The sequence below is a fragment of the Temnothorax longispinosus genome, chromosome 2 (assembly GCF_030848805.1).
Source record: "Temnothorax longispinosus isolate EJ_2023e chromosome 2, Tlon_JGU_v1, whole genome shotgun sequence".
NCBI lineage: Eukaryota > Metazoa > Arthropoda > Insecta > Hymenoptera > Formicidae > Temnothorax > Temnothorax longispinosus.
Genome location: NC_092359.1, coordinates 17,474,701 through 17,490,094, shown reverse-complemented (window position 1 = coordinate 17,490,094; position 15,394 = coordinate 17,474,701). Strand labels below are relative to the sequence as shown.

The following is a 15,394-nucleotide window of genomic DNA, read 5'->3' as shown; positions in this document are numbered from 1 at the left end:
CGTTATTCGCCCGTACGATTCCCACACCCGCGCTGTATGCGTGTGCGTAACGGCTCTCCGTTATATGGTTAACAAAATCCTCACTCTCTCAGAATAATCATACATGTGGCGCACCCGGGAACACAGGAAAAAAAATAATACAAGTACCCGATCGATCGACGAATTCATCTCGCCGATATTGTGTCGGCGAAACGTAGGGGACGATTCGAGAGGATTTGAAATTAAACGTGAAAACATTCCTATGCGCGCATGCACGCACAGCGGCAGAGATCAATAGAGCGCGCAATTTATGCACAAAATTCTCGCGAATTTAATGGCGGGCTTGGTAAAACCACGCTCGGTATTTTGCCTCCCGGATTTCAACGATCCGCCGCGGCCACCGCCGCCGGAAAAATTTAATTACCATTTACGATTTCAATTAAAGCGAGCGACAATGGGGGCGACGTTGATTATGGTCGATATTAAAACCGGTTCACTGCGACGCACCGCTCGACGTTTCGCTCGCGCAATTTGATACAAATGTAACATAAATGTAAGGATAATGAGCTGACATTACGACTCGCTTTGATCCGCGAGGTCGACATTAAATTTCATATTGATGATGAAGCATCCACGAAATTTGTGCAGAAATGCATTTTTTTTGCATTTTGCAGGCGATTAAAATTGAACAAATATCGCGTGGAGTTCACGCGCATAAACTCGTAATTGCACTTATACCTACTCTTCGATCGATTTGTCAATTATTATTCGCAACTCGAATAATCTATTCGATGCATATATTTTTACAATATATGATCCGTTACTTAAAACAAATGTATGCTGTATAATTTCTGCTTTTTGCATTTCAAATTAAGATAGACAGATTATTATACAATTAAATCCAGCGCTTATTTGAAAGGTAGAATTTTCTCCTGTTTTGTAAGAAGATATTTATAGAGAAATTATATTAATTATTATTAGTATTATTTTTACAATTTTTTCTGAGCGAAATAAATTTGTGTGATTAAAATAGATAAAAAATAAAGTAAGAGCAAATCGCAAGAAATATCTCAATTTTTTGATTTATTAAAATTACACAATTTCTAATTGCCATTTTTCAATCAAAATAAAGATAAATTTTATTCCTCAATAATTTTAAATTTAATTTTAGATTTAATAATTATTTTCAAATAATTAATCAATCACTCAGACTTTTATAAATAAAAATAATTAAATAACTTGTAGCTGTGTGTCAATATTAGCTATTAATACTCAACTTGTCGGTTGCCAACTGTTTGTTGCAGTTAATATTTACGTATAAGAAACCAGAAGGCAAAGTGAGCTGAGTAATAAAAATCAATACCTAATGTTTAAACTGTGAAATAAAACATCACTAACAGATCTGTATGCGTACAAGCAAAATTATAGGTCATCTGAACGTCTAATTTTACACGATTGAACAAGATTATTAATCTCGCTCCTTAAAATATAATAATAACTTATCCAACTTTTTAAGTTTTTGCTCCAATTGAAGATTTGGACTTTATCTAACAATAAGGGAAGCACATCGAGATTTCGAACTGGATGGAAAATAACCCTGGTCGTTGTTACAAATATAGCACCCACGTATACTCCGATCGTACACACAAACGGGATTCGCGTCGATTCGTATGTAAAAGCGGGGCGTGGATTTCGAGCTATTAAGGTTTATTGCGCTCGGAATGCAGGACCCAATAAAGCCGACACACGCGCCGCTGAATTTCAATATAACAACGTGACCGCGCCGTGTCGAAAGCGTACTCCCCCCTCGCGTGTCCCTTCGCGCTCGAACGAACCGGCAATTAATTTCGAAACGCGATTTATCGGCCGCGGGTCCCGTCGCGGCGATCGATGAGTCATCACGACGCGACGATTCATTCAAAAGTCGCACCTCGTCGCGCGTGGGCGAGCTCGCACGCTGCACTCGCGGTCATTGTGTCCGCTCTCCCATCGATCCGTACTTTTCTTCCGCTCGTAGATTGCGCAATAAGAGCGCATACGCGTATGCCAACGCGATCCCGATACCGATCGCGAAATAACGCGTCTCCTACGCTCGACTTCGAGCGAACGCTATGAAAGCAGTTTTACGAATGAATAGAGACTGGCAATGTATACCGTATTATCGATCAGATAATAATATAATTATGATCGTGAAGCAACAGATATGGTGTGATGGTTCACACAAGGAAAGAAAAAAAATTAACGAGAGAATTTCAGTTCAGTACAAACAATCTTTTAAACACAATGTGATTTGTTTCAAACATATCGTCTCCGCGTGAATGCAGACGGAAAGCATGGATGCTGAATTATAATGAGAGCAACAACAGAAAATATCGATGTCGCGATCGAGAGATATCATTACGATCTTCACTCGCGCGTCGCATCACCTGGAATTAACCGTCGCGGAAGCGGAAATTACTTTCGTAATTCAGTTACCATCGGATTACAAATTATAGCTACAAATTGCGTTTGTAACTATAATTTGCGAGCGAATCAGTTATGAGTTACGATCCTGCCGTAGGGGTGTATTAAGTGTGTCGTCGCAGAAGAGCGTCGACTCGCGCGCGCATCTAGCGCGTTTTAACGTCTCTCGCTTTTATTGAACGCTTTTATCGAATGCGATGCACGCGATGGGAACGGCGGTGCGGGATTTGAACGAAACCGTACGGGATCGGTGTTACATGCTCGATATTACGAGTTGAATCCCCCGACTCTCCGAAAGCCGGGAAAGAATAACGTCAATACTCGCATTTTTACGAGCGGACGTTTCGCTTTACTGCCTGCGCACGAACGATAAACGGAACGTTATCGTCTCCATTGCACCGTACATACGCGCGTGTACACGCGTGCAATTCGCACCGCACGCGTGTTCGCGCGCTTGTCGTTTCGGAGCGACTCTTTAAGGAGGCGTTTCCGCGTGGCGCCTCCCTCCTAAAAAGCTTTTATTCTTCCTTCTCGCCGGCTGCTTCTCATGCAAAATATCAACGCTCGCGTAATGACATATAACTCCGCGGGGAATTTTCCGATAATCCTTATCCGGCGCGGCTCGACAGAAACTGCATCATACAACCCCCTTTTTTATTGTGCTCGTAAACCGTTAAAACTCTTATTCACCGACCGAATACAGAATTAACGTGTCACTCCCGTTATGTACGAAACCACGCGGAAGAGCGCGAGAATACAACGCTGCATTTTACGACGGATATTCCACGCGGAAATGGAGTCGTGCAGATAAGGCATACAATGGTATTAATCATATTTATCGAGATTGGATGGGGAGTAATGTGCCTCCGCATACACAGTTGAATTCGGCCAATTTCATTAGAATGAGAGCACCAACTCTAGCATATGACGATACATTCTGTTGAACATTTTATAAGATATCGCATCGCCGCTAAGTGTATTTTAAATCTCCGATAAATATAAATATGATAATATATTAATAGAGAAATAATATACAATGACGAACAAGCAGTAAGTTTCCATTAAACAATCCGATGCTTTCTACTAATTTTTATAATTAACACGACACTTCGCGTTAGTTTTAAACACTTAATACTTCCGCTCCTCATGTCTATTAACACGATGCAGGATTCGTTAATTCACATTCCGGTCGAACATGACGTTATTCTTTCGCCGGCCACATATCCTCGAGCTACATTTGCGTCGGCTACTAACGGACATCGTCATGCGAACCGGATAACTCGCCGTATCGGCGTGTATGCATTCGGCGCAACGCGCATAATGTTGAGTTGCATACATTACGTAGCGCGATAGACCGCCCACGTGCTACCCGACAATGCTTTAATTTGCCGTTCGTTCGTGGTACACGCCCGCACTCTCGCACGTGCGAGACACACCTACGGTCGGTCCTCTCGCTCGAGCGTGTGCACAAATTTGCTCGGCACGTCCGGCGAAACGGCACTTTCGTGGCAACGCACCGGGAACCATTGCGTTATCACGACCGTTCTCTCGTTGCAGAGCGAAATTGATCCCTTTTCAATCCATACTCTCCGCTGACAATTATCGCGCAGTCTCGCTTTCATGTTTCCAAAAGAAAAAAACATTTTTGGAGCCGGTGGGTCGCGCGGTGAGAATGAATTCGCGACAAACGGTGCGGGTTCTATTCGCACGTTTGTCCCAGAAACAAAGCGTTACGATTGACGAAGGGTTAATCAGCCGTTTCCATCTCTCTCGTTTCACTCGTACCTCCATCCGTTCCGTCCGCCGGAAGTTCGTTGCAAGACTTATAGAAGAGTATCCATCTGTCGATGTGTACATCGAGAACTTGGAAACAGCAGACGCGTCGGCATTATTATCAGTATCAGGTGCATCGAGCATTATGCGCATCCACGTATAATTAGTATAGAAACTCGCGTTTGCGGTGCGTTCGTGCGTGAAGCCGAATCGACGAAGGTATGAGAGAACGAGAGAATGTGTGAGAGAATGAGAGGGAGAGAACGGGAGGGTGTGGGAAGTGATACGTGCATTGGGAAACGATTTCGATTACACCGACCCAGAGGAATCGACGACAGACACAGCGCGGTGATGAATTATTCTCGCAGGAACGTGGAATTGATTGCTTACAATGCCATCGTACGTGACGCGATTCCGCGAATTCAACGATATATCGCCTAATCCCGAAAGTAATTCCGGCGCTGAAATATACAAGCGTGTATACATTTCCACCTTGTTCATCAATTTCTCGTCGAATAATACATCAATCATATAATTTGATATAATTATCCTGCAGCTATATGGCCACGAGCGTCTCTTAAAAATGTAATTGAGAGGCCAAAAAGCTTCGCTTTTCATCAACATTTTATTTCAGCGTCGGTGAAATTTAATTTACCGTCCCGGTTGAATATATACGCGAGACGTAATTGCGTTTGGAATTTCACCGGAGTCGCTATATTCCTCGTGAAACTGCCTCGGGATAAACAACGCTCTTTAAAAAGGCACGGTGAGACACAATGGTTCTCGCGTTAAATTATCACGCTATACGTCGATGCTTGAATATTTAAGCCCATATTGTTCGCCCCGATGCAACGTTCCTAAATTTATTGAACCCCTTTCCTATAGCCTCCCCTCGAGATGTCAGAACGATCTCGCGTAACAGTGTAACGCGAGTCGAAATGAGGTATCAAACTGTGAGTTGATCGATCGAGACAGAATAACAAATATCGAGAGTGAAAAGGGCTGCAGGGAGTGAGAATAGCAAAGGGGTAGAAAGACGGGAATGAAGAAGAACCCCGCGCGTAAGGTACGGGGGTGTAATTTCCCGAGAAGCGAAGCCAACGAGGTCTCGCGTAATTGGTTCGAAGGGTCGGACTTTATATATGTACGTAGCTGTGAAGCCGCGTCTCTCTCGAAACGAGAACGAGACGAGATGGGGCGAAAAGCACGTTTCGCCAAATGCGTACGGAATTTCCATGTAAATGCCGCGCGACGTAACGCTTTCACTGCTCTGCCTTACCTCGGGAACGATAACAATCCATTCCTCCCCCCTGTTATTCTCTCCCCTCCCTCCTCCCGTGCTAATGAATTATTCATATTCGCTTCTCGGATGCTGCATTGTTGAACTGGTGAGTTAACAATGTTCCGTGCAACATTTAACGACCCAGTAATTTCGATATTACAAGTTTATTACAACAACGTTCGATACAAGAGATAATTAAAATGTAATTGCATATATAAAATGGCAGGAATGTCGCGTTATTATCATCTCTGTTCGGAAAACTCGTTCGGACGAGTAAATGCGCGGTGAGATCATCGTTTGCAAATTGCTCGCAATACTTCCGTGACCATAGAAAATTGGCATAATAATGTATAAATTATCCTTAACAAGCCTTGATTTATAAACGTAGCAGTCTGATTATTTATCAGCCTATTACGTATCGTTCCTTTAATTAGTTGTTAAACTGTCTTTATATTAAAAATGTGCTAACTGTAAGCTGTGCTATGTACATTGTAAAGTAAATTATAAATAAATTTATAAAAATTATAACAAAGGACTTTTTGCAGGTAACCGAGGAAGTTCAATGAACATAGTTCAAAATTATGTAGCTCCTGACATATGCAATCGTCCAAATATAGGCGTAGCTATAAAGGGCCGCACATCGACAGCCCCCCGCCGGCGCCGACGTCTTCTCTTTTGCATCGCCCTTTTTATTTTTCCAGGCGTAATTACCGTGAGACATCAGCGCTCTTGGTGCGGTGCAGCCGCTCGGGGTTGTATTTTCAGCAATGTGTCATCCGACACGCGCTTACGCCAGTCGTTTATTTTTGCGACGTATATAGCCCTCGTGAAAATAAAAAAAAGAACCCGAACGAGCAGCGGGATGTTGACGAGGGCCCAGGATGCAAGAAATTATACCGACGACCGCGAGAGTGCCACTTCAAAGAACTGCGGGGTCTTGCTATTTTATTACCACGAGGTCTACCGCGCGGTACCCTCTGGTTTCGTACTCGCGAAAAGAAAGATCGGCTTTGAATCTTTTCATTCGCGGGATAATTTCGGTGTGGGAGCGTTCCTCGAACGATCGCATAAATCGATGTTTCCTAACTCTTTCAAGATTTTGATTTTGTTTTCTGTACAGTATGCGTAATTTATATGCGGTAAAATAATTAAAAATATATGATTAATGTTATTGGCTATTACGTAAACGCAAAAAATAGATTGTTTCAGTAATGCTCATAAAAAGGTAGATATATGACTCGAGTAAAAATCATTATGCAAAAGTAAAAAGTAGATATACTGAGAGTTTATACTCTTCTGTGCAAACGATAAGATGTATAAAATAATTAAAAATATCAGGTTCAAAAGTCAGATTAATCGATGTTGCAGTTGACGTAGATTCGTAATTATAGTTGATTGATAGATAGCATTAAGTGTAAGACTTTTACGGAAATTACATAATTAAATAAACAAATAAAAATAAAATCGACAAATAATCCGAATAATGTATAGTGAGACAATCATCGCAATAATAAGTACCAACTGGTAAAAATAGATGAGCTCAGCATTTATCGTATCAGCTATATTAGTATTTAAACCTTTGCTAAATCATGACTTTTATTAAATAATCGAGAACTTGCTAACGAGCTCGACCCGAAGTTATTTGAAGAATTTGACGTTGATTTTCTTAAACTCAGACTATAAAGAGATAACCAGGAAGAGATCAGAGATTCCAGGAATATTCACCGAGAGACGATGAGAGATAATTTTATTTCGTTTCGTAAAGTCAGAAACCGCCGTGTTATTTCAAAATTGTGAAAAACTCGCCGCGATGATCGTGCAAAAAGACAGACGAAACTTTTGAATTATTCAGGAGCCATCTCAAATTGGATATTTTCCTGGTGCTCCAAACTTCATCGACGACAATCTGTTATCCTTTAATTTGGACTAAAAACGTGACACTAACCGAAAGTCCGATAGCAACGTTCTGACGCAATCGATTTCACGTAAATTCTCTAAATTGGAATTTAATTCGTCCACGTCGTGGATTAAATCAACTGGCGTCATAATCACGATTAGTTCATCGCGCGATGCACGTAACCATCGTATTAGTATTCATCATATCGTACAATCGCTCAAATTTAATATTATTTTGCAGTTGAAGTTACCAATCAATGTATTAATAGATACCTATTGTGAAAATATGCCGAGAGTATATTAAAACTATTAGTAAATCTGCTGATATTTTTTAAATGTCGACAAAATGGTATCGGAGACAAAATACCAAAACTAAAAAAATTTCAATAACACAAATATTTCTCCAATATTTAACAATAGTTTATTCAATATTAAAAACACTACCAAAACTACACACAGTGTATCATTACTATGATATTCTCTCTTTGATCACATTAATATTCCTCGATATTGTTAAAGTATTGTAAAATATCTCTGATCTCAACGGAAGTACGAAACAAAAATACTGCAAATATTCGAAATCAATGTCGCGGTCAAAGGTGAAAAGAAACTGTAGCCGATTGAAATTAGGACAAAAAAAATTCTCGGTGGGTGCAAATCAGGAAGGAGAACACAACAACGAAATGACCGCTCGTAATGAGAGCTCGAGTAACCCAGAGAACGAGAGAAAGGAAGATAAATAGACGAGAGGTAGGCCGCGGAGGGATCTGAAGAAATGGAGCTAAGAAACGGCCTCTTGAGGATTAGAGCGAATTCACCGCGGACGAAGACCGTGCAATTCTCGTCCCTCGGCCTGTGTTACGCCCATTTTACACGATTCGAATTCTATTATTAATTCTGCTCAATAAACAAGTAAAAAAAGTAAACAAGTTAAAATAAGATTTTGTTTTATATTGCTGTGAAGAATTAAACATACATGAAAAATTGAACATAAGTTATCACGAAAGTGTATCTTCTGTATTCTAAGACACGTAACATTTCGTCGCGAATTTTAGATCGCGTAACACAGACTTTAGAGCCGGTGGGAGGTTACCGGCCTCTTCCATCGGAATCACCAGGTCCCTTTTCTTCTTCCTGAGTCAGCCTTTTCTCCATTCTCACCCTCTCGCGCCTCGATACGGCTTCTTTTTCTTCTTCTTCTTCTCCTCCTCCTCCCTTCTCTCCTTTCGAATTGCTCGACGGCAGTTCAGGCGATGCCGGCAACGTGTCTTTTGTCCGCGAACCGGTTTCTGCCGGTTCCTCGAACCATTTATTTCCCTCGTCCCTCGGCTACATATGACTATATGCTCCTTCTCCCCTTGCGTCCTCTCCTATAACCCGTTCTCCCGATACGTTCCTCTCGTTCCTTTTCTCGCTCTCCCGTCTCGCCTATCATCTCGCTCTACCACCCTCGATCGTGTTACACCCTTTTTTCGGCCGGCCGGTTCTCGCACTCGAAATAACGCCCCGGTTTCTGGCAGCCTCCCGAGTCCATGAATGAACGTGGCCGAATCGCTCAAAGGCATGGAGGAGACGAGGAGTCACCGAGCCTGGCTCTCGTCTGACCTTCGCGCGGATCGATTCGGCGTGCATCTATCTACGACGACGAAGAAGACGACGAGGACGAGGGCGACGACGACCCCGTTTGACCTCGCTTCATCGACCACGCCGAAGACCTGGACACTGGGTCGACAGAGCTATGCGGTAGCTCACGAGACCACGTAGGCTCTTCCGCCTTGGCGTCAGCGCGCGAGACACGGAGGGGGAGAATTATAGTTATTGGCCCCGATAACTGGCGGTTTATCGGCGATGCCATTTCGTAACGTAACGGGTATGTCAGCGGGTGACACTTCGCCAACTTTGCGCGATGTCGCGCATATTCCGGAATTAATGTTCTTCTCAAGATATATATAATGCAAATACGGTTTCTCTGTATTGTTAGATGCAAGAAACGTGTGATCTATTCAGACCGACTTATTAAGTATTTTTGAAATTTTTTGATGGTTTTGGACATTATATTTCTGGTAATAATAGTTATATTTGTAATCTTTTAATATTTGAAGTTAAGTTGTTTCTTATCATTAAGTCGTGACATCAAATAAAAGGAATTTAATGCTTAATTGCACTGCAGAAATTTAACTTTCAACTCTTGATTTTCAATCGCTAGTGACTCGAAAGTTATTGACATCTTAACATTTTAATGAAGGAGAAATCGAGTCTACATTAATTAAAGCACAAACTCCGTTTAATTTAGAAGCATTTTGAATATATTTATGGAAGATGAAAAAACTACGACAGTTTCAGATATGACACGTCCCGTTCGGTTTCGTATCAGAAACAGCAATGGTATTATTTGCCTTAGCAACAATCAGTTTTCACCGCACTTCCTGCGCCCTAACTCGCGATGTTTACGAGCGCTTGCCGATGTACGACACGACGCGAGCGCGATATCACAGCGCTTTTATCGCGCTTTTATTATGATACCCGAGACGCCGGGGATCGCGTTGTTAAATTAGAACCCTTTCGTTCGTCTTTGTTGCTCGCGGGCGCGGGCGCGCGCGCGCGCGAGGGCGAGATTGCTCGAACGATCGATCGGTGAAACGATCCCTCCCGACAAACGCGGGCAAGAATGGCACGTCGAGTAATACCGTGGCAACGGCTATCGGAAACCGAGCGCCGGATAAGCTTTTACTATCCGATAACGATTAACGGCCGTCGGCCGCGATTGTGCCGGCCTGACCTGAGTATCGGCCGACCCGCCGATCGCGTTCATCGACTTAAAAAAGATTTATCGGCGCACGGCGCCCGCTTCGAGCTTCGAGCTCGCCTCCGATGAAGTCGGAGAAACTCCGACGGTTGCGCGAGCCCCGCTACGAAAGTTCACTGCCTTCGGAACACGATTAAAACAGTATTCATCAGCGCGCGAATACCGCACCACTTCTGCCCCAGAGAGAAATTAGCGGGCAGACATTCCGCGAACCGACTAATGAATTTCGGGCAACCGAGCTTCTCCCGTGCTTCCTACGAGAGTTTCTCTCCATTTGCGTTCTCATTAAATCTCAATTTCAAATAGCACGCCACTCGCGATTATCGTCTCCAGTCGTTTCGGGGCAAGGAAAGTTCCCTCACTTTCGGAATTGACTATATCATTTACGGAAAAATCCGGCGAAGCCGAAAGACTTGAGTTTCTGAAAGTTTCTTTACTTAAAAATCGTTCGTAGAGGTCTAATTACTTTAGATACCGTGGTATTTGCATAAAATTCTTTGACACAGTTTCCTCAAACGTTAATAATATTAAAAGATGCTTGCATGCTAATATTTGGCTAATATTTGCAACTTTCTGACGCGACTTTTTCGCAAATAATAGTCAATTACGGTGGCTCCATATTTTGCAATTCGTGTTTTACAGACTTTACTGACGACTGAATTCCCCTTCGTATATATGATAGAGTAATTAATAAAAGACGTAAATTGTGAATAAGATCGTAATTGCGCATGTATCGGCGTTTCGGCAGAAGAATTTAAAGATCCTCGAAGATCACTTACCTTTTTCGAGTTGCTGCGATATTGGGCTTTGTACCCGCGGAGTTGTCTGTAATTGCGCCGCGTTTCCCGGCCGTCTTCGAGGCCTTCTTCCGGGTCGTGGCTAAACAATAAATAAAGAAGACGTTAATTAATTTTTTGAAAATAATTAGAGAACATAAACATTAACATATAAGATAACGATGTGCACAAACGTAGCTTTTCATTACTTACTCAAATCCATGTAGGAAAATATTTTCGTATTTTTAATAATAGTTTTACAAAAAATAAATCTTAAGTAAAAGTAAAATGATCTTAAATAAACGTGATAGTTATCCTGATTTTTAACGAAGACAAATCGCAGACAGATTGAGCATCGAATGCTGATACATCGCGTGCAACGAAAATATTTCCACGCTTTCTTTCGAAGTCAGCTGATGACTGTGGAGGAAAATAAACGATTGTACCGATTTATTACAGCTCGCGACCGATCACGCAGATTACAGACACGCCACAGACATTGCGGCTCAACTATAATTATGCACACTGCGGCAGAATCGATTTTCGTGCGATTACAATGTTTAACGGAACTCGTCAAAAAATAATAAGTATAATATTCTTGTAACAATAAAGTAATCACGAACAAACAAGAAATGATGTAACACAATTAAAAGAAATCACAACTGTCTTGCTTTATTTTCAGAAAACCCTCGCAAATCCAAATAGCCGTTTATTCAAAATGCATGTGGATATAATGTCGAAATTAAGACCGTCGCGCGTCGTGCTGCAACTTCAATGTGGTGTAGAAGCGCAAGAAATAATCATTTCGAACATCTCGAACGTACGGCGTGGCTAAGAGTCATTCGCTACGTTCTTTTCGAGTAATCGGTAGCACATCTGTGACGTTGGTGCAACTTTCGCCACGGGTAAAATCGCGCAGCCAGCCACAAGACTTTATAGAGTCTCGATGGCTCCGGGGGTCTCTATCTCTTTCCCGCATCGTTTTTATTGTCGTCGTCGTCGTCGTTTTTCGTCCTATCCTTCGTCCTTGCTTGCACTATGTGCGGTTGTACGAACATATCCGCAGTCAGATAATCGTAACAGTCAGTCCCGGGCTCTTCATCGCTGCTCGTAAAGCCACCGGTACGCGAGGAACAGCGCGGGAGGCGGGTCAGGACAAGGCGAGTTACCGTCTTTGTTTAACTGCTGCGTTTATTGCCGCGGTGATAAACGGACGCGGACGCAAGCGCGCTTCGAGATAAACGCGAGCGAGCGAATGTGTCGCGTATACACGCGGAGACAACAACCTAAATTTTAACGACAAATTCCACCGACAAGTCTGGAGTCTAATGTTCCTTATAGCGAGACTCTCAAGGGGCGTTGTAATTAAATACAAACGAACATTCGGAAAGAATAAAGTCTAAACAGCGAGGTTTTCGTGCTCGAGAGGAGGTGCCTTATCCTCGATCGCTTGGAATTGCATTCACTCTTCTTCAAAATTTTAGTAATGAAATGTCCATTTCGAGCTCGTCGTTAAAATTGCATAAGATCGTAAGTAAAGAAGACTGCTCTACGTACATTAGTTAGACCACGAGATAATGTAGCGTAACGTGATACCGCGATGCATAAGCGACGAAAAGAAAGGGAATGAAAATAGCAGACTAAATTACCGGAATCCGGTGTCAGAGTATTCCAGGCATCTCTTAATAAAATCCTAGACTTCCGCAAAAATAAAATTAGATCTTGAAAGTGCTTCGCTAAATTACTGAAATTTTTTACACCTTAAGTTTCCCCTCGCCGGGATATAACGCCGCTTGGCATACTGTAATCTTCCTTGGCATACCAAACGCGATCATCTCGTAAGATTGCACATCTTCCACGGACCGTAACACGCGATACGAACGCAAATATGAAAATAGCCTCCAGAGGATTAATATTCTCTCGTTATAGCTATCGATCTTTTAACCAATTCAATATAATCAAACGTACAATAATTCCATACTTCTAATCTCATTTTTCATTTATAGTGGCGTGACTCCAGGAAGAAAGTCTTTATCTACTTTTTATCTCGATACATTGATATTTTTCGTACGTTTTCAATATTATCTAGCACGTTTCAACTTTCGTTAAAAATCAATATTATAAAGCTATATAATTCAATTATAATATCAGTCGCAACCGTTACGATAATATCGCTAATGATGTTATGCTGGCGGAAGAAACGCCAACAGCAGGTACTGATCGTTCAATCTCCGGCTTTCAGATTTAATCCTCCGAAGGATTATGTCACCGAATGAGAGTGCGACGGTTGAGCGGTAGAAAATTCTCCAAGTCATGACCAGAATCACGATAAATTTCTCGAATTAATGTTGACTGAAAAATTCATTCTATCTCACCATGCAGGTCCTTTGTTGGTTGCACCTTTCGCATTTCTGTACGAGAAAAGGGATCTGTGAGATGCGCCGCGTGCGCGTCCGTGCGGAAGAATCCACCCTCGTATTCTCTTTCTCTCTCCTCCCTCCTTCCTCTCTCTCTCTCTCTCTCTCTCTTTCTCTCGTGTGTGTTTTATTGCAAATTGAGGTTAAAGTCTCTGGCACGGAGCCAGGCATTTCACCTAGGCCGTTGCATTCCGGCAGATACACACGAGCGTTATATGCTCGCTTATGTGTCTCGTGTACGCGCGCGCGCGAGAGCATCTCGATCACATATATGCGAAGAGAAGAGCTCTTACGTGCTGGCCTGCAGGCTCTAAAGTACGATTCTCTCATGTACATATATGATACACACACATGCCTGAATAGAGAAAGTCTCTTGAATACGAAATATTTCTCTTTCCTTGACTAGAATGCCACTTGTCTTTGAATTGCAAGCAATTTAAAATAAAAAGCTCTCCAAACTTGAGATAAAACGACGTGATTAAATATGAAATGAAAAAAATTGCAAAATTTAATTGTTTATGTAAATTGAAGTGGATTGTACAATTTCAGAATTAAATAAAAAGAGAATTTAATTATCAAGACATACATATATTTTAAATAGTAATGTTAAATACACTAGAAGATTGCAACAAACGATCTGTCAAAATTTTTCTAAAAATTCCCTTGACAAAAAAAAACTATAAATAGTCTAGGAAGCAGGATTATCGATAATTTCATGAAACACATAAAAAAAGTAACAGAAAAGAAATAGAAAAAGTTGTGAAATTGTGACATTGCAGTTTGCGTTAATTACACTATTTTTGCGCGATGTAAAGGCAAGCGAAGTGTAATCGTACTTTCGAGCAAAAATTCAATATAAGTATCGAGAGAGAGCGTATATCCGAGGTAATAAAAAATAATCTGGTATACTGGATCGCGTCGCATCAGTCAGTTCTATTTTTACACTCGCGAGTCTCGCACACGAGATATAAATAATAAAAAAGAGAGAGAAAGAAACGGCTGTGCAACGTTGAAGGCGACGACGATGGATGATATTCCATAATGTCATTAACGTACGTCAAGATAATAGCATCTTCGTCGATGGATGGATATATAGGTGGACGCATTACGTGCGGACAGCATCTTTTTCCGGCATATGCTAATCTAATTAATGGTTGCACGGAAACCTCGCGTGGTGTATGTACGCGAATGCGAGCAGCGGCGTATTTATTACGGTTCAGAGTCCTCGAGATTCGCTCTCAGTCTCTCTCTTGTTTTTCTCTTTTTTTTTTACGAGATTTTTAAAATACCAATTTTCGATAATGTTATTTTGCATATTCAATTAAATTTAAAAAAAAAATAAAGAAAAATATGCACATTATATTGAATTATTTAATATTAACCGCCATAATAATTCAAATTTTTCATGCGCAAATTAATTTTTTATCGATGCCCGGAAGCAAAACTGAGCAATATAAGTGTAAATATTTGTAACTCTCTCTCTATACCTTTACGGTACAATAGTAATTTAAATTGAATATTACGATGAGCAAACAATTCTCTCTCTCTCTCTCTCTCTCTCTCTCTCTCTCTTTCCTACATATATTTTTTTCCCATCAAATATTATATTTGAAATTTTTCTGAAAAGTCTATATCCCTTTTTTATTATAATTTAATATGGTAGAGAAATTAATTTAGTAACAGTAACAGTAAAATATTCGACTTTTACATTTCTCTATAAATTAGAACATAAACATCCTAAAATATGTCATTGATCAGGAGACAGACACACATATGCAAAAACATAGATAACGAGGTCTCCTCAACTATGTAACAAGTATCGCAAGATATGGATGAAACCGGATTATCTTGGTGCATGTCAACAACGAGCCAGTTAGGAGGCAAATTGTGTTTCAACTAAGAAAATTATGCACGAGAACTGGAACGATAACGCGACACGTGAATCGCTTATGAGATAATGATTGAGACAAGCTGAGCGATTTAACTGTGTGATTAGACGTAG

At 41.2% G+C, this 15,394-nt stretch overlaps 1 protein-coding gene across 3 annotated transcripts in view; it reads right to left on the bottom strand.

Annotated features, from left to right (window-relative positions):
• Kdm3 (Lysine demethylase 3) overlaps positions 1–15,394 on the bottom strand; it is a 281,688-nt gene that overhangs the window by 179,321 nt on the left and 86,973 nt on the right. For all 3 annotated transcript variants that reach the window (XM_071771085.1, XM_071771086.1, XM_071771087.1), the window contains exon 7: positions 10,979–11,078. In XM_071771085.1, the coding sequence (XP_071627186.1) occupies positions 10,979–11,078 (100 nt within the window). The remainder of the gene's footprint in view (positions 1–10,978; positions 11,079–15,394) is intronic.